At 44.2% G+C, this 19,765-nt stretch overlaps 3 protein-coding genes across 4 annotated transcripts in view; all 3 read left to right on the top strand.

The window, feature by feature from the left end:
• Positions 1-10,128, top strand: part of LOC121872609 — a 160,818-nt gene extending 150,690 nt beyond the window's left edge. The window contains exons 15-16 of one of the 2 annotated variants that reach the window (XM_042375475.1): positions 1,706-3,615; positions 3,844-10,128. In XM_042375475.1, coding sequence (XP_042231409.1) covers positions 1,706-3,615; positions 3,844-10,118 — 8,185 coding nt within the window. In that variant the 3' untranslated portion in view covers positions 10,119-10,128. Of the gene's footprint in view, positions 1-1,705 lie in introns of both variants that reach the window. The other variant, XM_042375474.1, reaches the window with a different exon arrangement.
• Positions 10,129-10,986: 858 nt separating this feature from the next.
• Positions 10,987-13,810, top strand: LOC121872608 (sialidase-like). The gene is made up of 2 exons (XM_042375473.1): positions 10,987-11,057; positions 12,246-13,810. Exons 1-2 carry the CDS (start codon positions 11,001-11,003, stop codon positions 13,800-13,802), a joined length of 1,614 nt encoding a protein of 537 aa, XP_042231407.1. The 5' UTR covers positions 10,987-11,000; the 3' UTR covers positions 13,803-13,810.
• Positions 13,811-16,902: 3,092 nt separating this feature from the next.
• On the top strand, positions 16,903-18,512 carry LOC121872778 (zonadhesin-like). The gene is made up of 3 exons (XM_042375835.1): positions 16,903-16,915; positions 17,039-18,018; positions 18,236-18,512. Exons 2-3 carry the CDS (start codon positions 17,045-17,047, stop codon positions 18,510-18,512), a joined length of 1,251 nt encoding a protein of 416 aa, XP_042231769.1. The 5' UTR covers positions 16,903-16,915; positions 17,039-17,044.
• The last annotated feature ends 1,253 nt before the right edge of the window (positions 18,513-19,765 follow it).

Genomic DNA, 19,765 nt, shown 5'->3' with positions numbered 1-19,765 from the left:
AACAGACCGGATTCATCCATGTTGAACACCTGGTCGTCGGTGTACTGTCCTTCCTCCATAACTTCTAGTAAGAATGGAGGAAAATCCATGACGGCAGCACGGTCAGCACTCGCTCCTTCACCAACAATGTTAATGTTGGAAATCTTGTTCCTTTTCTTAAACCCTTGCAGCCACCCAGAGGAAGCAGTGAAGGGTTTGGGCTCTGCAATTCCCATCGTGCGCGCCACTGATGCATACAGTTCACGTGCGTAGTCCTGCACTATCCGCGTGTTGACCGCCTTGTTATGTCTTGCCTGACGAATTAAGTAGTTCACCAGCAAGTTCTCCATCTTGAGCAGCACCTTATTCTGACAGTACTTTACCATTGAAGCACCTGCAGACTTTGTGATGCTCATGTGTTCTTTAATCTTGGCGGCATCCTTCTTGATCGTCCGGATTGTAGGTTCATTCACATCATGCTGGCGCACCAAATCAACTTGTCTCGTTCCTTTTTCTAAATCTTGCACGATCTTGTACTTAACTTCGTAACTTAGGGTACGTTGTATCTTCTTGGGCTTGGGGTGGCTGGGTCCAGGTAATGCAAGGTTTTTCTGTGGTGGAGGGTCCAGCGGATGCCATTGTTGAACCGATTAGCGAGCACAATAGAGAACAGTATATGCGGCGACAGGAGAACAATGAGACTGACGCGGCTGGGTCAGGCGCTCCCTCATGTCCCAGGCCACGTCATATAACATTAGACCAATCACAGCTACTGGCGGAGGGAATGCGTGGGTGGTAAGGATGCGTGGCCCAATCACAGTCCGATACGTCATATGACGTCAGCGATAACGCAACAGCAACCTAATGCGCATCCCCCACTGCGCCGCTTCCTGCGTATGGTCGAGAATGGACAGCTTAAATGAAAAATGGCGTGGAGCGTCTGGACCTCCAGCCGCTCTCCGCGTAAATGACCAAAATTACCATGTAATTGAAGCATTTTCATTCTGGCAAGGCACCGCATAAATGACAAAACGCGTAAACAAAACCTGCGTAAATCGAGACTATACTGTATTGATATGAACATTGATCATGGCAAAAAATTTCTGACCAGTCATGATTTAGTGATAGTTTATAATGATGTTTGTTGCACAATAGCATCTTGTGTGCAAATGTTTTTTTTTTTTTCATAAATAATTGCTCCTGTGTTTCACGGGTAAAACTTGGCTACTTTTTGTCTTGAGTTTTCCATAATCCATCATATTTTAACATTGCAGTGTAGATGCTTACAAAGAATTATCCTAAAGGAATCTGCATTTCCCATACTGAGTCACACCCCAATGTAAAAACAACAATTAATCCAAGATAACATATAGTGGACCTACCGGGTCCTTACTGTATATCTAATTTCAGTCTCTTTATACAGTACAGTTACAAGCATATTAGGTTAATGTGTTATTGTTAAACTTGTATGTTTAATCAAATTAGGATTTATGACTTCAGTTTGAATGTCTGACATTTTATATTTTTTTGTCAAATGCTGTGATTTTCTGTCCATTAAATATGAAATGCAGAAAAATAGGAATTTTATAGAACTTGTAACTTTCTTTTGGGGAGAAGACATAAAGCACCATCTTTACTAACTTAAAGTACAGTACTGTAACAATGTCTTACTTGTAATTTATTAATACAGGTATAAGAATTTTCATGATTAAATTTATCTCCGCAGGAAACCAAGTTGTACAAGTGAGGCAGGAGTACAAATGAAGGTTATTGGCCAGGGTCAAGCCTATCTGGAAGACACAGAATACACAGGCCATCAAGACTCTTTCTACAGTAGTTGTCGATCAGAGAGTGATTGTGAAGAGGTAGATGACAAGGACAGGCCGATGGATGCAGGAACAGACAAGAGGGACGAATCATACCCAAGACACTCACAGTCTGCGTGGGGTCATCCCAGAAAGTCCCCAAAAGACTTTCTGTATGAAGAAGTACAAGATGCACAGTTTAGATTTCCTTCTACAGAACAGTCCGATCCTGTAGGTGTGTCCCAAAGTGAGAATGTTGCCTGTGTGCCAGGCACTTACCTTACTGATAATGACAATGATCAGGAAAGTACAAACCACTGCTTGTTTCATGATGCTTGCTTCTTCAGTTCAAATACTTCACTTGATTCTAGCATTAGTCAGCCTTCCTGTGCTAGTCTTGATTCCCGCTTAGCACATATTTCTGGTAGTAGTAATACTTACCACAGTAGAGTTTTGTCTCGCACTTTCTTTCTGGATTTGGCAAAAGATGGTCATGATGCCAATTCTTCAACAAATACGCCGTTGGTTTCACCACAGTCTCCTTCCGAATCTCGCCGAAGGTGGGACAAAAGTGTTTGGCCAGAAGTGGAGCGAGGTTTACGCAGAAACCAGAGTGTCCCACATATTGACTGTGTGCGAACTGGAGATGATCGGCAGCATAAGAAACATGGAAATTCATTCAGCTCCCAGCACCTATCCTCCGGTGATCGAGAAAAACGACAGAAAATCATTGATGCCGTTACTCGTCGTTTGTACCCAGGCAGTGGACCTGGGTTTGGTCGGCGTCCCAGGAAGGTGTTAGACAAGCCTAATGTTGCAGGGGAACGCGAATGTCGGTGTCGAAAGAAGGCAGTGTCCGACACAGAGACTCCTACTACTAAATCCACAGGTAAAATAGTTGTTTCTGCTCCAGGCACACCCAGACATCTTAACCGATTACCATCAGTTGTTCCTGGGACGACATCAACATCAGTACTTCAGCGTTCACCTGGCAGCACTCCGATTCTTTGGCGTCGATGCAGTGCAGAAAGTGACACTGGAAGCCATGTGCCTCTTCCAGTACGAGGAGACCAGTCGCACAATGACAGGTCTCCGCGTAGTCCAAAACAAGAAAGTGGAATACCTGTACTCACACGAACTACAAAGCAAGTTACTAGGCGTGAGGTTAAAACTACCACTACTACTAAAACTAGAACTTTAAACACGACTGAAACAAAAACTATTAGTGCTGTGCCTCGTACTGATGATAAGCCAAGGATGTTTAATCAAGCAGTAGGTTGTGATTTAAGTGATGTTAGAAGTTATGGTAATGTTGGTCCAGGTGAGACTGTAGGTATACAAGTAGGTATGTCTTCATTTTCTAATAATAGTGATAGTGAAAATATAAGTGATACTGCTTCAAAGATTGAAAAACAACCGATACACCCAGAAGTAGACTTGTTAAGTGATGTAATAGACGCTCCTAGTGGTGGGCAAGAGAGGGAGAGACGGCGGATCCCCCTTACTCCTGCTCTGCACCAACTGAGACGTGCCTTGGCATCACTGAATGACCCGGAGAGGTTTTCAGATGATAGTTTGGAACTTTGTAAATTAGAAACAGATACTCAATCACCATTAATATTGCGACTCAGTCCTACACTTGCTGATGATGATGATAATTCTCTAGGAGACATTAGTAAAGACTCATTGGAGGAGAGTATGAACAGTCTTGAGTCACAGGATGTAGCTGTTCCCTTTGAGATTGACAATTTGGCATCATCAAGACAGGAGGAAAGCAAGAGTTCTGATGTGAGTGTGAGCATTGTTACTGAACAACCAACTCCAGGTCAAGGTGAGCCCCAGGACCCTTTTATTCAATCTTTTTTCCAGGCTATTAATGTATCCAACAAAGGTAGTGCCATTGAGGTTGAAGAGTCTCATTCCTTATCTGACGAAAGTAGTGATGTACTGGATAATGAGACTGTTGTATCAGGTAGCCAGAGTTATCCTAGTCCATCATATGCATCTCCTGAGAGACAGAACACTGATATACATACTGTCATTGTTAATACTCCACCAGACTCTGCTTTACCAAGAACAGTGCGAAGATGGACCCGTGAAAGGGTAGAGAAACGTATCATAGATTCCACTAGTTCAGAGGACAGTGACCTGGATTCTAGAAGACGGCCTCGGTTTAGAAAGCGACGTCCTCGGAGATCATCGCTTCCTATTACCTCATCACAATCCCAGTTTGTATATGAACATCAGGATAATTCAGACTCCACTGACTATTTATCAGTCCAACACTCGTCACCAGAGAAAATCAGGCATGAAGTTCTGGGTATGAAAGATATGAATGCTAATAAAACTTCTAAAGCCTACTCTGCAGTGTACAGTAGTGAGGTGGACACTTCGGGGGAATATAAAAACTTACAGGATGTATATAGCTGTGAGAACTTTAGCATAAAGACTGCTTCCACTTATAGTAATGCAGGAATATTAAGTGAAAAGAATGAAAATTTGTCCAATCCACTGTTGCCATCAAACAGGGATATGCATGATGGGAGTACCTCTGAATATTTTTCATCTCGCACTCGCATACAACAAGAGGCCATTACTGCTAGTCAACATCGGCTTGACATGAGAGTAGCTTCTTCCAGGGACATTGACTCTCAAGAAATGTTAAAGGAGTCTGCCAGAAGGTTGTTGCAAACAGTGAGTAAAGATGGCCCTCTATCAGAAGCATCACAATTTGCTGTGGCTGATCTGCTAAAAGCATCATCTCATCGACTAGCAAGCTATGCATTAGGTATATCTGATGGTAACACAGAATTGTCAGAATTTAATTTTCCCCGGTCTGATAGTGGGGCTACCCTGGATGAAGATTATGACACTGCTCAAGGGGAGGAAAGTTGGCAGGAGAGCTCTAATGACTCTCACACATCTCTTAGGAAGAAAACTTATTCTGCTTCACGTGCTGATTCTGAGTGCAGTACAACATCTAAAAAGGCTTCTCCTCAGAAAGTTAAAATGTACCAAGTTCCAGCTAAAAAAAAATCATCTTTTGAAGAATTCACTAGCTCGGTGGATCTAGTAGGTAGCAGCAGTGGAGGTGAAATGTCTCCCAATGAATTTATGGGAGACGTGACTGATGACAGCACTTCAGCCACAACACCTATAGCATCTCCAGTTAGTGAGTTTGGTTCAACTGAGAGCTCATGGGAGGAATTTGAGGCTGCAGATCATGAGCAAAAAGGTGAATTAAATATATCTAAAAAACAATTACAAGTAATAGCTGCTGAGTTTACACCTAGGACAGCTCGACGGTTGTTGTATACCATTATTGAGTGCAGTGAAAGTAGCCGCTCTGAAGGTGCACCATCTGAACCAGATGTTATCCCCTCAGATTGGCAAGATACTCTTAGTGATGCAGAGGAAGAATTTGGCTCAGGAAGTGTTAGCTGTGAGGTTAGTGAAGAACCCTTGAGCTCGTCTGACGATACCATGCTTGATACTGTTCGACCAAATCAGGATGATCCTCAGGATTCTCTCTCATGTGTTTCTGATGATGTCTTAGCTGACTTTAAACCTGGCTTGTCAGAAGGCTGTACAGTTGCTGTTGCTCAACAGTTAGCACAGAACTTGGCTGGTTCTCTTGAATTCCTCACAAGTTTACCTTTGTCACCAGAATGTCCTGACAGGGAAGATGATTCTTGGGACATGGACACCACGCTCAAATCTCCTTGTCGTGAGAGTCCACAGCTGCTGGATGAAAGGGGCTCTTTGAACACGAGTGTTCTGATAGATGATCTAGCTTGTACAAACATGCATCCTGGACTGTTTGTAAAAAGGAGTAGTCTTCCTGAGTGTGTACCATCTTTAGACTTATCCCATCTAGGAAATTCCCCAACATCAAGTAAGTTATCCCTAACATCAGATTCAAAAGTGAGTCCTCCACTTACACCACAGAATTCTAGCAGAGTAAGTAACATGCAATGTTTACATACCAGTCAACCTGGCCAAGTGCCTAATGAAGATTGTAAACACATTGTAACTAATGTATCTCTACCAGTAGTGCCAGCAGCCTCAAGGAGGGAAGCTAGTAAATTGCCCCTTTTCACAGCAGAAGCTACTGTGGTAGAGACGAGAACAGATGTTGAACAGACTTGTAAATTGGACAAGAATGATTACAGGAAGGTAACTCCAGTACAGTTGAGTTGTGACCAATCTCAAGATATACCAACAATTGCAAAAGCCTTTAAAAAGCAAGAAGAAAAAGCAACAATGGAAAATACAGTCATGAAAGTTGGTCCTTCTGAAATAGAAAATGTTCAATCTCTTAATGATATTCAAGAAATTGGAGTAAACAAGGAAGATTATGTCCAACAATCAGAAATTTTAAGAACACCCAGAACTCGAAATTCTTCAGCCGATATTGGTATATACGAAGCATTGGCCACTGAGACTTCATGTAAACCAGAAGTGATGCCTGAGACCATACAAAATTCTATGGCTCAAGTTACTCTTCCTGATGGTAAATTTTATAATGAAAGTGCATATTCCTTGGGGGAAGTTAAGGTCCTCCAGGCTGTATCCTTGCCACACACTAAGGACATTCAGACAAAAATTGGCAGTTCCCAATCAGTAGTGGAAGACAACAGTTCTGAATTAATAATGGAAGACAACAGTTCTGAATCAACAGTAGAAGACAACAGTTCTGAATCAACAGTAGAAGACAACAGTTCTGAATTAATAGTGGAAGACAACAGTTTTGAATCAACAGTGGAAGACAACAGTTTTGAATCAACAGTGGAAGACAACAGTTCTGAATTAATAGTGGAAGACAACAGTTCTGAATTAATAGTGGAAGACAACAGTTCTGAATTAATAGCGGAAGACAACAGTTCTGAATTAATAGCGGAAGACAACAGTTCTGAATTAATAGCGGAAGACAACAGTTCTGAATTAATAGTGGAAGACAACAGTTCTGAATTAATAGTGGAAGACAACAGTTCTGAATTAATAGTGGAAGACAACAGTTTTGAATCAACAGTGGAAGACAACAGTTTTGAATCAACAGTGGAAGACAACAGTTCTGAATTAATAGTGGAAGACAACAGTTCTGAATTAATAGTGGAAGACAACAGTTCTGAATTAATAGTGGAAGACAACAGTTCTGAATTAATAGTGGAAGACAACAGTTCTGAATTAATAGTGGAAGACAACAGTTCTGAATTAATAGTGGAAGACAACAGTTCTGAATTAATAGTGGAAGACAACAGTTCTGAATTAATAGTGGAAGACAACAGTTCTGAATCAACAGTGGAAGATAACAGTTCTGAATCAACAGTGGAAGACAACAGTTCTGAATTAATAGTGGAAGACAACAGTTCCCATGTAGCAAGAAATCAACCACAACAGATGCCTATGGTGCAGTATCAAGCACCATGTACAGTATTACCACAGGACAATATGGTAGGGTTCAGTATTTCTCGAGGAATGGTTGCTTCAACACTACAAAATTCCATGCTGGAAGATGGCATTCTCCAAAACACAACAAGGGAAGTCATTTCATCTTCAGCTATAACTAATTTAACGTCACAGAATTCCACAGCAGATGCTGGTGCATATTCAGTAATGACTCCCTTGACATCAGACAACTCACTGTTCCAAGTTAGTTTTCCACAAACAATAGCTACTGAATTATCACAGCTTCCCAGAGTGAATGAAAATAAAACTCTAATTGCAACTTTCCAGCCAGAACAATTGTCCATGGTAATAGACAGTACTCCACGAGCACCGGCTAATTTATCAACTCAAAGCTGTGCTGAGGAAATCATACATTCATACTGCACACAACAGCTTTCAGTGACAGAAGCTGATATGAATGTTTCAATAATTTCTTTAAAGCCAGGGAATTCTAGGGTAAAAGACAACATTACTCAGAGAGAAATTCTTCCACAATCACAATACTCTGAAGTGGAAGTTAACACTGCCGAAACAGTGATGCCTTTATCACTACCGAATTCCAAGTTAAAAGTTAAGAACCTTCAAATACGACAAGCAATAAATCCTCAAATGCCTGAGAATGCAATGCACGAAGTCTGCACTACTCAAGAAGAAGTTCATCTTCCACCACTGAGCTCTGTTATAGAAGTCAGCAGTGCTCATGTTATGACAACTCTCACACCACAGAGGTCCAAAATAGATGTTAACACTCCGCATGTGGTGATTCCTCAAATACTGGACAACTTGGCTGATGTCGGCAGGCCACAAGTAGTGTCTTCCCTACTACCACAGGACACAGTAGAGGAAGTCAGCAGTAGTGAAGAAGTGATTCCTCAAGTTCCACTCAGCTCATTAGAGAAGGTAAAACCTCCTTTAAGAAAACAAGAAGCCATAATTGATGTGACTTTTATAACTCCTCAAAACTCTGTGGTGCAAGTTAGTGGAACTCAAACACTGCCTCCTGCCACACTAGAGAGCATGACAGAGGATAGCATCAGCAATGAAAAAGTTTCTTTTGCACCACAGAACACCATGATGGAAGCCAGCAGCAATTACACAGTAATATCTCAAAAACGACAACATTCTGTGGTAGAAGTTATTGCACCTAGAGTCATGAGTCCTTTACCACCACTGAACATTATGACTGAACTCGGTAATATTCACACAGTGACTCCTTTAATACCACAAAACTCCATGGTAGAAATTACAACTTCTCAAGCAGTGACTCCTCTAACACCACACAACTCCATGGTGGAAGTCCTAACTTCTCAAGCAGTGACACCTCTAACACCACAAAACTCCATAGTGGAAGTCCTAACTTCTCAAGCAGTGACTCCTCTGAGACCACAGAACTCAGTGGTAGAAATTGGTACTCAAGAAGTAAATAGTGTCTCTTTGGAGGAATCTACAATAAATATTGGATCTCTTCAGGAGTTGAGTTTTGAATTAGAGCAGGACTCCATGTTTGATGCAAGTGCGCCACATCAAGTAAGCTCCATGATGGGAATTAAAAATTATCAGGAGGAAGTAACTCTTCTACCACAAAACTATTCTGTTTTAAATGTTAATTCCCATGAGGTAACTACGGATACTCCTTTGACACCTCAGATACCCAAAGTTGAAGTTATTGTTTCCCAAACAGTGACTACTTTATCACCACAGAGCTCTAATATTCAGACCAGTAATATAGTGGATCAGTCTCATGTAGATGTTACTATTACTAAAGCAGTAACTCCTCTAACACCACAGATCTCCATGGTGGAAGATTCAACTTCTGAAGCAGTAACTCTTATACCACAGAACTCCATGGTGGAAGTTTCAACTAATGAAGCTGTGACTCCTCTAACACCACAGAACTCCATGGTGGAAGTTTCAACTTCTGAAGCTGTGACTCCTCTAACACCACAGAACTCCATGGTGGAAGTTTCAACTAATGAAGCTGTGACTCCTCTAACACCACAGAACTCCATGGTGGAAGTTTCAACTAATGAAGCTGTGACTCCTCTAACACCACAGAACTCCATGGTGGAAGTTTCAACTTCTCAAGCAGTGACTCCTCTAACACCACAGAACTCCATGGTGGAAGTTTCAACTAATGAAGCTGTGACTCCTCTAACACCACAGAACTCCATGGTGGAAGTTTCAACTAATGAAGCTGTGACTCCTCTAACACCACAGAACTCCATGGTGGAAGTTTCAACTTCTCAAGCAGTGACTCCTCTAACACCACAGAACTCCATGGTGGAAGTTTCAACTAATGAAGCTGTGACTCCTCTAACACCACAGAACTCCATGGTGGAAGTTTCAACTAATGAAGCTGTGACTCCTCTAACACCACAGAACTCCATGGTGGAAGTTTCAACTTCTCAAGCAGTGACTCCTCTAACACCACAGAACTCCATGGTGGAAGTTTCAACTAATGAAGCTGTGACTCCTCTAACACCACAGAACTCCATGGTGGAAGTTTCAACTAATGAAGCTGTGACTCCTCTAACACCACAGAACTCCATGGTGGAAGTTTCAACTTCTCAAGCAGTGACTCCTCTAACACCACAGAACTCCATGGTGGAAGTTTCAACTTCTCAAGCAGTGACTCCTCTAACACTACAGAACTCCATGGTGGAAGTTTCAACTTCTCAAGCAGTGACTCCTCTAACACCACAGAACTCCATGGTGGAAGTTTCAACTTCTCAAGCAGTGACTCCTCTAACACCACAGAACTCCATGGTGGAAGTTTCAACTTCTCAAGCAGTGACTCCTCTAACACCACAGAACTCCATGGTGGAAGTTTCAACTTCTCAAGCAGTGACTCCTCTAACACCACAGAACTCCATGGTTGAAGTTTAACTTCTCAAGCAGTGACTCTCTAACACACAGAACCCATGGTGGAAGCCAACTTATGAAGCAGTGACTCTCTAACACCACAGAACTCCATGGTGGAAGTCTTAGCTTCTCAAGCAGTGACTCCTCTAACACCACAGAACTTCAAGTGGTGGAAGCCCTAACTTCTCAAGCAGTGATTCCTCTAACACCACAGAACCTCCATGGTGGAAGTTTCAACTTCGAAGCAGTGACTCTCTAACACCACAGAACTCCATGGTGGAAGTTTCTCAACTGAAGCAGTGACTCTTATACCACAGAACTCCATGGTGATGTTGGCAACTTCTGAAGAAAGACTTCTAACACCACAGAACTCCATGGTGGAAGCAACTTCTGAAGCAGTGACTTTTCTAACACCACAGAACCCATGGTGGAAGTTTCAACTAATAAAGCTGTGACTCTCTCAACACCAGCAGAACTCCATGGTATAGAAGTTTCAACTTCTGAAGCTGTGACTCCTCTTAACAATTACCACACAGAACTCCATGGTGGATGTTTCAACTTCTGAAGCTGTGACTTCTAACACCACAGAACCTTATAGTGAAAGTCCCAACTTCCCAAGCAGGATTCCTCTAACACCACAGAACTCCATGGTGAAGTTTCAACTTATGAAGGAGTGGCTCCTCTAACACCACAGAACTCCATGCTGGAACCTAACTTCTCAAGCAGTGACTCGCCTGACACCACAGAACTCCATGGTGGAAGCCTAACTTATGAAGCAGTGACTCCTCTAACACCACAGAACTCCACAGGAAGCTTCAACTTATGAAGGAGGGTCTTCTAACACCACACAGTTCCATGGTGAAAGTCCTAACTTCAAGCAGTGACTCTCTAACACCACAGAACTCCATGGTGGAAGTTTCAACTTATGAAGCAGTGACTCCTCTAACACCACAGAACTCCATGGTGGAAGTTTCAACTTATGAAGGAGTGGCTCCTCTAACACCACAGAACTCCATGGTGGAAGTCCTAACTTCTCAAGCAATGACTCGTCTGACATCACAGAACTCCATGGTGGAAGTCCTGACTTCTCAAGCATCGACTCCTCCAACACCACAGAACTTCATGGTGGAAGTCCTAACTTCTCAAGCAGTGACTCCTCCAACACCACAGAACTCCATGGTGGAAGCCCTAACTTCTCAAGCAGTGACTCCTCCAACACCACAGAACTCCATGGTGGAAGCCCTAACTTCTCAAGCAGTGACTCCTCCAACACCACAGAACTCCATGGTGGAAGTCCTAACTTCTCAAGCAGTGACTCCTCCAACACCACAGAACTCCATGGTGGAAGTCCTAACTTCTCAAGCAGTGACTCGTCTGACACCACAGAACTCCATGGTGGAAGTTTCAACTTATGAAGCAGTGACTCCTCTAACACCACAGAACTCCATGGTGGAAGTTTCAACTTATGAAGGAGTGGCTCCTCTAACACCACAGAACTCCATGGTGAAAGTCCTAACTTCTCAAGCAGTGACTCCTCTAACACCACAGAACTCCATGGTGGAAGTTTCAACTTATGAAGCAGTGACTTCTAATGTGGGACCACAGAACCCATGGTGGAAGTCAACCCCTGCTATGAAGGAGGGCTCCTCTAACACCACACAGAACTCCATGGTGGAAGTCCCAATTTCTCAAGCAGTGACTGCCTGACACCACAGAACCCATGGTAAGTCCTGACTTCAAGCATCGACTCCTGAAACACCACAGAACTCCATGGTGGAAGTTACAACTTCTGAAGCAGTGACTTCTCTAACACCACAGAACTCCATGGTGGAAGTTACAACTTCTCAAGCAGTGACTCCTCTAACACCACAGAACTCCATGGTGGAAGTTACAACTTCTGAAGCAGTGACTTCTCTAACACCACAGAACTCCATGGTGGAAGTTACAACTTCTCAAGCAGTGACTCCTTTAACACCACAGAACTTCATGGTGGAAGTTTCAACTTATGAAGCAGTGGCTCCTCTAACACCACGGAACTCCATGGTGGAAGTCCTAACTTCTCAAGCAGTGAATCCTCTAACACCACAGAACTCCATGGTGGAAGGCCTAACATCACAAGCAGTGACTCCTCTAACACCACAGAACTCCATGGTGGAAGTTTCAACTTATGAAGGAGTGGCTCCTCTAACACCACAGAACTCCATGGTGGAAGTCCTAACTTCTCAAGCAGTGACTCGTCTGACACCACAGAACTCCATGGTGGAAGTCCTGACTTCTCAAGCATCGACTCCTGAAACACCACAGAACTCCATGGTGGAAGTCCTAACTTCTCAAGCAGTGACTCCTCCAACACCACAGAACTCCATGGTGGAAGTCCTAACTTCTCAAGCAGTGACTCCTCCAACACCACAGAACTCCATGGTGGAAGTCCTAACTTCTCAAGCAGTGACTCGTCCAACACCACAGAACTCCATGGTGGAAGTCCTGACTTCTCAAGCATCGACTCCTGAAACACCACAGAACTCCATGGTGGAAGTCCTAACTTCTCAAGCAGTGACTCCTCTGAGACCACAGAACTCAGTGGTAGAAATTGGTACTCAAGAAGTAAATAGTGTCTCTTTGGAGGAATCTACAATAAATGCTGGCTCTCTTCAGGAGTTGAGTTTTGAATTAGAGCAGGACTCCATGTTTGATCTAAGCACGCCACATCAAGAGCCCCTTATGACACAAGTAAGCTCCATGATGGGAATTAAAAATGATCAGGAGGAAGTAACTCTTCTAGCACAAAGCTATTCTGTATTAAATGTTAATTCCCATGAGGTAACTACTCCTTTGACACCTCAGATACCCAAAGTTGAAGTTATTGTTTACCAAACAGTGACTACTTTATCACCACAGAGCTCTAATATTCAAACCAGTAATATAGTGGATCAGTCTCATGTAGATGTTACTATTACTAAAGCAGTAACTCCTCTAACACCACAGATCTCCATGGTGGAAGATTCAACTTCTGAAGCAGTAACTCTTATACCACAGAACTCCATGGTGGAAGTTACAACTTCTGAAGCAGTGACTTCTCTAACACCACAGAACTCCATGGTGGAAGTTACAACTTCTCAAGCAGTGACTCCTCTAACACCACAGAACTCCATGGTGGAAGTTACAACTTCTGAAGCAGTGACTTCTCTAACACCACAGAACTCCATGGTGGAAGTTACAACTTCTCAAGCAGTGACTCCTTTAACACCACAGAACTTCATGGTGGAAGTTTCAACTTATGAAGCAGTGGCTCCTCTAACACCACGGAACTCCATGGTGGAAGTCCTAACTTCTCAAGCAGTGAATCCTCTAACACCACAGAACTCCATGGTGGAAGGCCTAACATCACAAGCAGTGACTCCTCTAACACCACAGAACTCCATGGTGGAAGTTTCAACTTCTGAAGCAGGAACTCCTCTAACACCACAGAACTCCATGGTGGAAGTTTCAAATTCTGAAGCAATTATTCTTACACCACAGAACTCCATGGTGGAAGTTTCAACTTCTGAAGCCGTAACTCCTCTAACACCACAGAACTACATGGTGGAAGTTTCAAATTCTGAAGCAGTTACTCTTACACCACAGAACTCCATGGTGGAAGTTTCGCCTTATGAAGTAGTGACTCCTCCTAACACCACAGAACTCCATGGTGGAAGTTTCAACTTCTGAAGCCGTAACTCCTCTAACACCACAGAACTACATGGTGGAAGTTTCAAATTCTGAAGCAGTTACTCTTACACCACAGAACTCCATGGTGGAAGTCCTAACTTCTCAAGTGGTGACTCCTCTAACACCACAGGAGTCTAAAGTGGAAGTTTCAAATTATGAAGTGGTGATGCCTCTAACACCACAGGAGTCCACAGTGGAAGTTTCGCCTTATGAAGTAGTGACTCCTCTAACACCACAGAACTCCATGGTGGAAGTCCTAACTTCTCAAGCAGTGACTCCTCTAACACCACAGGAGTCCAAAGTGGAAGTTTCAAATTATGAAGTGGTGACTCCTCTAACACCACAGAACTCCATGGTGGAAGTCTTAACTTCTCAAGTGGTGACTCCTCTAACAACACAGGAGTCCAAAGTGGATGTTTCACCTTATGAAGTGGTGACTCCTCTAACACCACAGAACTCCATGGTGGAAGTCTTAACTTCTCAAGTGGTGACTCCTCTTACACCACAGGAGTCCACAGTGGAAGTTTCACCTTATCAAGTGAAGACTCCTCTAACACCACAGGAGTCCAAAGTGCGAGTTTCACCTTATCAAGTGATGACTCCTCTAACACCACAGGAGTCCACAGTGGAAGTTTCACCTTATCAAGTGGTGACTCCTCTAACACCACAGAACTCCATAGTGGAAGTCTTAACTTCTCAAGTGGTGACTCCTCTTACACCACAGGAGTCCACAGTGGAAGTTTCACCTTATCAAGTGGTGACTCCTCTAACACCACAGAACTCCATAGTGGAAGTCTTAACTTCTCAAGTGATGACTCCTCTAACACCACAGGAGTCCACAGTGGAAGTTTCACCTTATCAAGTGGTGACTCCTCTAACACCACAGAACTCCATAGTGGAAGTCTTAACTTCTCAAGTGGTGACTCCTCTTACACCACAGGAGTCCACAGTGGAAGTTTCACCTTATCAAGTGGTGACTCCTCTAACACCACAGAACTCCATAGTGGAAGTCTTAACTTCTCAGTGAGTGGCTCCTCTTACACTACTGAGGTCACAGTGGAAGTTTCACCTTATCAAGTGGTGGCTCCTCTAACACCACAGGGCTTCCATAATGAGTCTTAACTTCTCAAGTGGTGACTCCTCTTCACACCCACAGGAGTCACGGTGGAAGTTTCACCTTATCGAGTGGTGACTCTCTAACACCACAGGAGTCCACAGTGGAGTTCACCTTATCCAAGTGGTGGCTCCTCTAACACCACAAGAACTCCATAGTGGAGAGTCTTAACTACTCCAAGTGGTGACTCACTCTAACAACACAAGGTCCTGATGGTGACCTAGCACCACAGGGTCCAAGGTGGAAGTTTCACCATGTAAAACTATTGACTCCTCCCATACCGCAGAGTCCTGATGGATGTTCACCTTATCCAAAATTAGGCTCCTTTAACACCAGGAGTCCTGATGGTGACTCCTCTAACACAACCAAGGAGTCACAGTGGTGACTCCTCTGCCCTAGAGTCCACAGTGATGACTCCTCTAACAACACAGAATTACGTGGATGGCTTTCACCTTACAGTGGTGACTCCTCTAACACACAGAACTCCGCCAGGTGGAAGTCTTAACTTCTCAAGTGGTGACTCCTCTTACACCACAAGGGAGGGAGTCCACAGTGGAAGTTTCACCTTATCAAGTGGTGACTCCTCTAACACCACAGAACTCCATAGTGGAAGTCTTAACTTCTCAAGTGGTGACTCCTCTTACACCACAGGAGTCCAAAGTGGAAGTTTCACCTTATGAAGCGGTGACTCCTCTAACACCGCAGGAGTCCACAGTGGATGTTTCACCTTATCAAGTGGTGACTCCTTTAACACCACAGGAGTCCACAGTGGTGACTCCTCTAACACAACAGGAGTCCACAGTGGTGACTCCTGTAACACCACTGGAGTCCACAGTGTTGACTCCTCTAACACCACAGGAGTCCACAGTGGATGTTTCACCTTATCAAGTGGTGACTCCTTTAACACCACAGGAGTCCACAGTGGTGACTCCTCTAACACCACAGGCGTCCACAGTGGTGACTTCTCTAACACCACAGGAGTCCACATTGGTGACTCCTCTAACACCACAGGAGTCCACAGTGGAAGTTTCACCTTATCAAGTGGTGACTCCTCTAACACCACAGAACTCCATGGTGGAAGTCTTAACTTCTCAAGTGGTGACTCCTCTTACACCACAGGAGTCCACAGTGGAAGTTTCACCTTCTCAAGTGATGACTCCTCTAACAACACAGGAGTCCAAAGTGCAAGTTTCACCTTATGAAGTGGTGACTCCTCTAACACCACAGAACTCCATGGTGGAAGTCTTAACTTCTCAAGTGGTGACTCCTCTAACACCACAGGAGTCCAAAGTGGAAGTTTCACCTTATGAAGTGGTGATTCCTCTAACACCACAGGAGTCCATAGTGGATGTTTCACCTTATCAAGTGGTGACTCCTCTAATGCCACAGGAGTCCACAGTGGTGACTCCTCTAACACCACTGGAGTCCACAGCGATGACTCCTCTAACACCACAGGAGTCCACAATGGATGTTTCACCTTATCAAGTGGTGACTCCTCTAACACCACAGAACTCCATGGTGGAAGTCTTAACTTCTCAAGTGGTGACTCCTCTTACACCACAGGAGTCCACAGTGGAAGTTTCACCTACTCAAGTGATGACTCCTCTAACAACACAGGATTCCAAAGTGCAAGTTTCACCTTATGAAGTGGTGACTCCTCTAACAACACAGGAGTCCACAGTGGTGACCCCTCTAGCACCACAGGAGCCCAAAGTGGAAGTTTCACCTTATGAAGCGGTGACTCCTCTAACACCGCAGGAGTCCACAGTGGATGTTTCACCTTATCAAGTGGTGACTCCTTTAACACCACAGGAGTCCACAGTGGTGACTGTTTAACACCACAGGCGTCCACAGTGGTGACCCTGTATGTCACCACTGGAGTCCACACAGTGTTGACTCCTCTAACACCACAGGAGTCCAGTGGATGTTTCACCCCACTCAAGTGGTGATTCCTTTAACACCACAGGAGTCCAGTGGGTGGACTCCTCTAACACCACAGGTAAGGTCCACAGTGGTGACTTCTCTCTTCTAACACCACAGGAGTCCACATTGGTGACTCTAACACCACAGGAGTCCACAGTGGAAGTTTCACACCTTATCGCGATGACTCCTAACACCACAGAACTCCATGGTGGAAGTCTTAACTTCTCAAGTGGTGACTCCTCTTACACCACAGGAGTCCACAGTGGAAATTTCACCTTCTCAAGTGATGACTCCTCTAACAACACAGGAGTCCAAAGTGCAAGTTTCACCTTATGAAGTGGTGACTCCTCTAACACCACAGAACTCCATGGTGGAAGTCTTAACTTCTCAAGTGGTGACTCCTCTAACACCACAGGAGTCCACAGTGGTGACTCCTCTAACACCACAGGAGTCCAAAGTGGAAGTTTCACCTTATGAAGTGGTGACTCCTCTAACACCACAGGAGTCCATAGTGGATGTTTCACCTTATCAAGTGGTGACTCCTCTAATGCCACAGGAGTCCACAGTGGTGACTCCTCTAACACCACTGGAGTCCACAGTGATGACTCCTCTAACACCACAGGAGTCCACAGTGGTGACTCCTCTAACAACACAGGAGTCCAAAGTGCAAGTTTCACCTTATGAAGTGGTGACTCCTCTAACACCACAGAACTCCATGGTGGAAGTCTTAACTTCTCAAGTGGTGACTCCTCTAACACCACAGGAGTCCACAGTGGTGACTCCTCTAACACCACAGGAGTCCAAAGTGGAAGTTTCACCTTATGAAGTGGTGACTCCTCTAACACCACAGGAGTCCATAGTGGATGTTTCACCTTATCAAGTGGTGACTCCTCTAATGCCACAGGAGTCCACAGTGGTGACTCCTCTAACACCACTGGAGTCCACAGTGATGACTCCTCTAACACCACAGGAGTCCACAGTGGATGTTTCACCTTATCAAGTGGTGACTTCTCTAACACCACAGGAGTCCACAGTGGTGACTTCTCTAACACCACAGGAGTCCACAGTGGAAGTTTCACCTTATCAAGTGGTGACTTCTCTAACACCACAGGAGTCCACAGTGGATGCTCTCACCCTATCAAGTGGTGACTCCTCTAACACCACAAGAGTCCACAGGATGTTTCCACCTTATCAAGTGGTGACTCCACACCACAGGAGTCCACAGTGGTGACCTCTTAACACAACAGAGTCCACAGTGGTGACCCTGTAACACCACTGGAGTCCACAGTGTTGACTCCTCTAACACCACAGGAGTCCACAGTGGATGCTTCACCTATCAAGTGGTGACTTCTCTAACACCACAGGAGTCCACAGTGGTGACTCTCTAACACCACAGGACCACAGTGGTGACCTCTAACACCAGGGAGTCCACAGTGGTGACTCCTCTAACACCACAGGAGTCCACAGTGGTGACCTCTAACACCACAGGAGTCCACAGTGGTGACTCCTCTAACACCACAGGAGTCCACAGTGATGATTCCTCTAACACCACAGGAGTCTACAGTGGTGACTCCTCTAACACCACAGGAGTCCACAGTGGAAGTTTCACCTTATCAAGTGGTGACTCCTCTAACACCACAGGAGTCCACAGTGATGCTCTACCCAGGAAATAGACTCAACAAATGTGGAGTCCAAATGGAAAGTTTCTCACCTTCAGTGGTGACTCCTCTAACACCACAGGAGTCCACAGTGATGATTCCTCTAACACCACAGGAGTCTACAGTGGTGACTCCTCTAACACCACAGGAGTCCACAGTGGAAGTTTCACCTTATCAAGTGGTGACTCCTCTAACACCACAGGAGTCCACAGTGGTGACACCTCTAACACCACAGGAGTCCACAGTGGTGACTCCTCTAACACCACAGGAGTCCACAGTGGAAGTTTCACCTTATGAAGTGGTGACTCCTCTGACACCACAGGAGTCCACAGTGGAAGTTTCACCTTCTCAAGTGGTGACTCCTCTAACACCACAGCAGTCCACATTGGATGTTTCACCTTCTCAAGTGGTGACTCCTCTAACACCACAGTTTTCTGTCTTGGGAATAAACTCACATGACATAACTATGCCCTCAGTACAACAAATTTCCAAAGTTGAAATCACTCCACAACCAGTAACTCTTTCAGCCCCGCAGGGCTATGGTGTTAAAGGCAACACTGCATTGCAGCAGTCCCTCATAGATATTATCAGTACAGAAGCAGTGACTCAACAAACACCACAAGATGCCAAAGGAAAAATGAGCACTTCTGAAATTGTGACACATCTTGCACCACAGGATTACATGATAGAAGCTATAGCTTCAGAGTCAGTGACTTTGTTAACTCCAGAGTTGTCTATTTTAGATGTCACACCTTTAAAAGCAGTGACTCAATTAACACCACAGAACTCTTTGGTGAAGGTCAAGACTTGTCAAGCAGTTACTGCTCTAACACCACAGAATTCCATGAATGATGTTGATTCATTTCAAGAAGCAAGTTGCCTCTCACCAGAAGACTCCATGGTGGAAGTTGAAACTCATCAAGAGGTGAGTTACATCTCACAGCAGGACTCTACAATGAAAATTGGTACTTTTCAAGATGAAAGTCATTACTTACCACAGGACTCACCAGATGATAGCAACACACCACATAAAATACCTCTTGTGGCTCACCAAAGTTCTGTGGTGGAAGTCCAATGTGGTGAGTCAATAATTCACGTAGCACCCCAGTACTCTGTTTCAGAAATTTCCTCAAATGAAGTAGTTACTATTTTAACTCCACAAAATCCTGTGACTGAAGTCATTAGCCCTAAAATTTTGAGTCCTTTAGTACCCCTGCACTCTAGTATTGAAGTTGGTAATATACTGCAAAACTCCTTTGTAGATGTCA

This window comes from Homarus americanus, unplaced genomic scaffold (assembly GCF_018991925.1).
Source record: "Homarus americanus isolate GMGI-L3 unplaced genomic scaffold, GMGI_Hamer_2.0 scaffold39155, whole genome shotgun sequence".
In the NCBI taxonomy this organism is placed as follows: domain Eukaryota; kingdom Metazoa; phylum Arthropoda; class Malacostraca; order Decapoda; family Nephropidae; genus Homarus; species Homarus americanus.
This window is presented reverse-complemented; position numbering and strand designations above follow the sequence as displayed.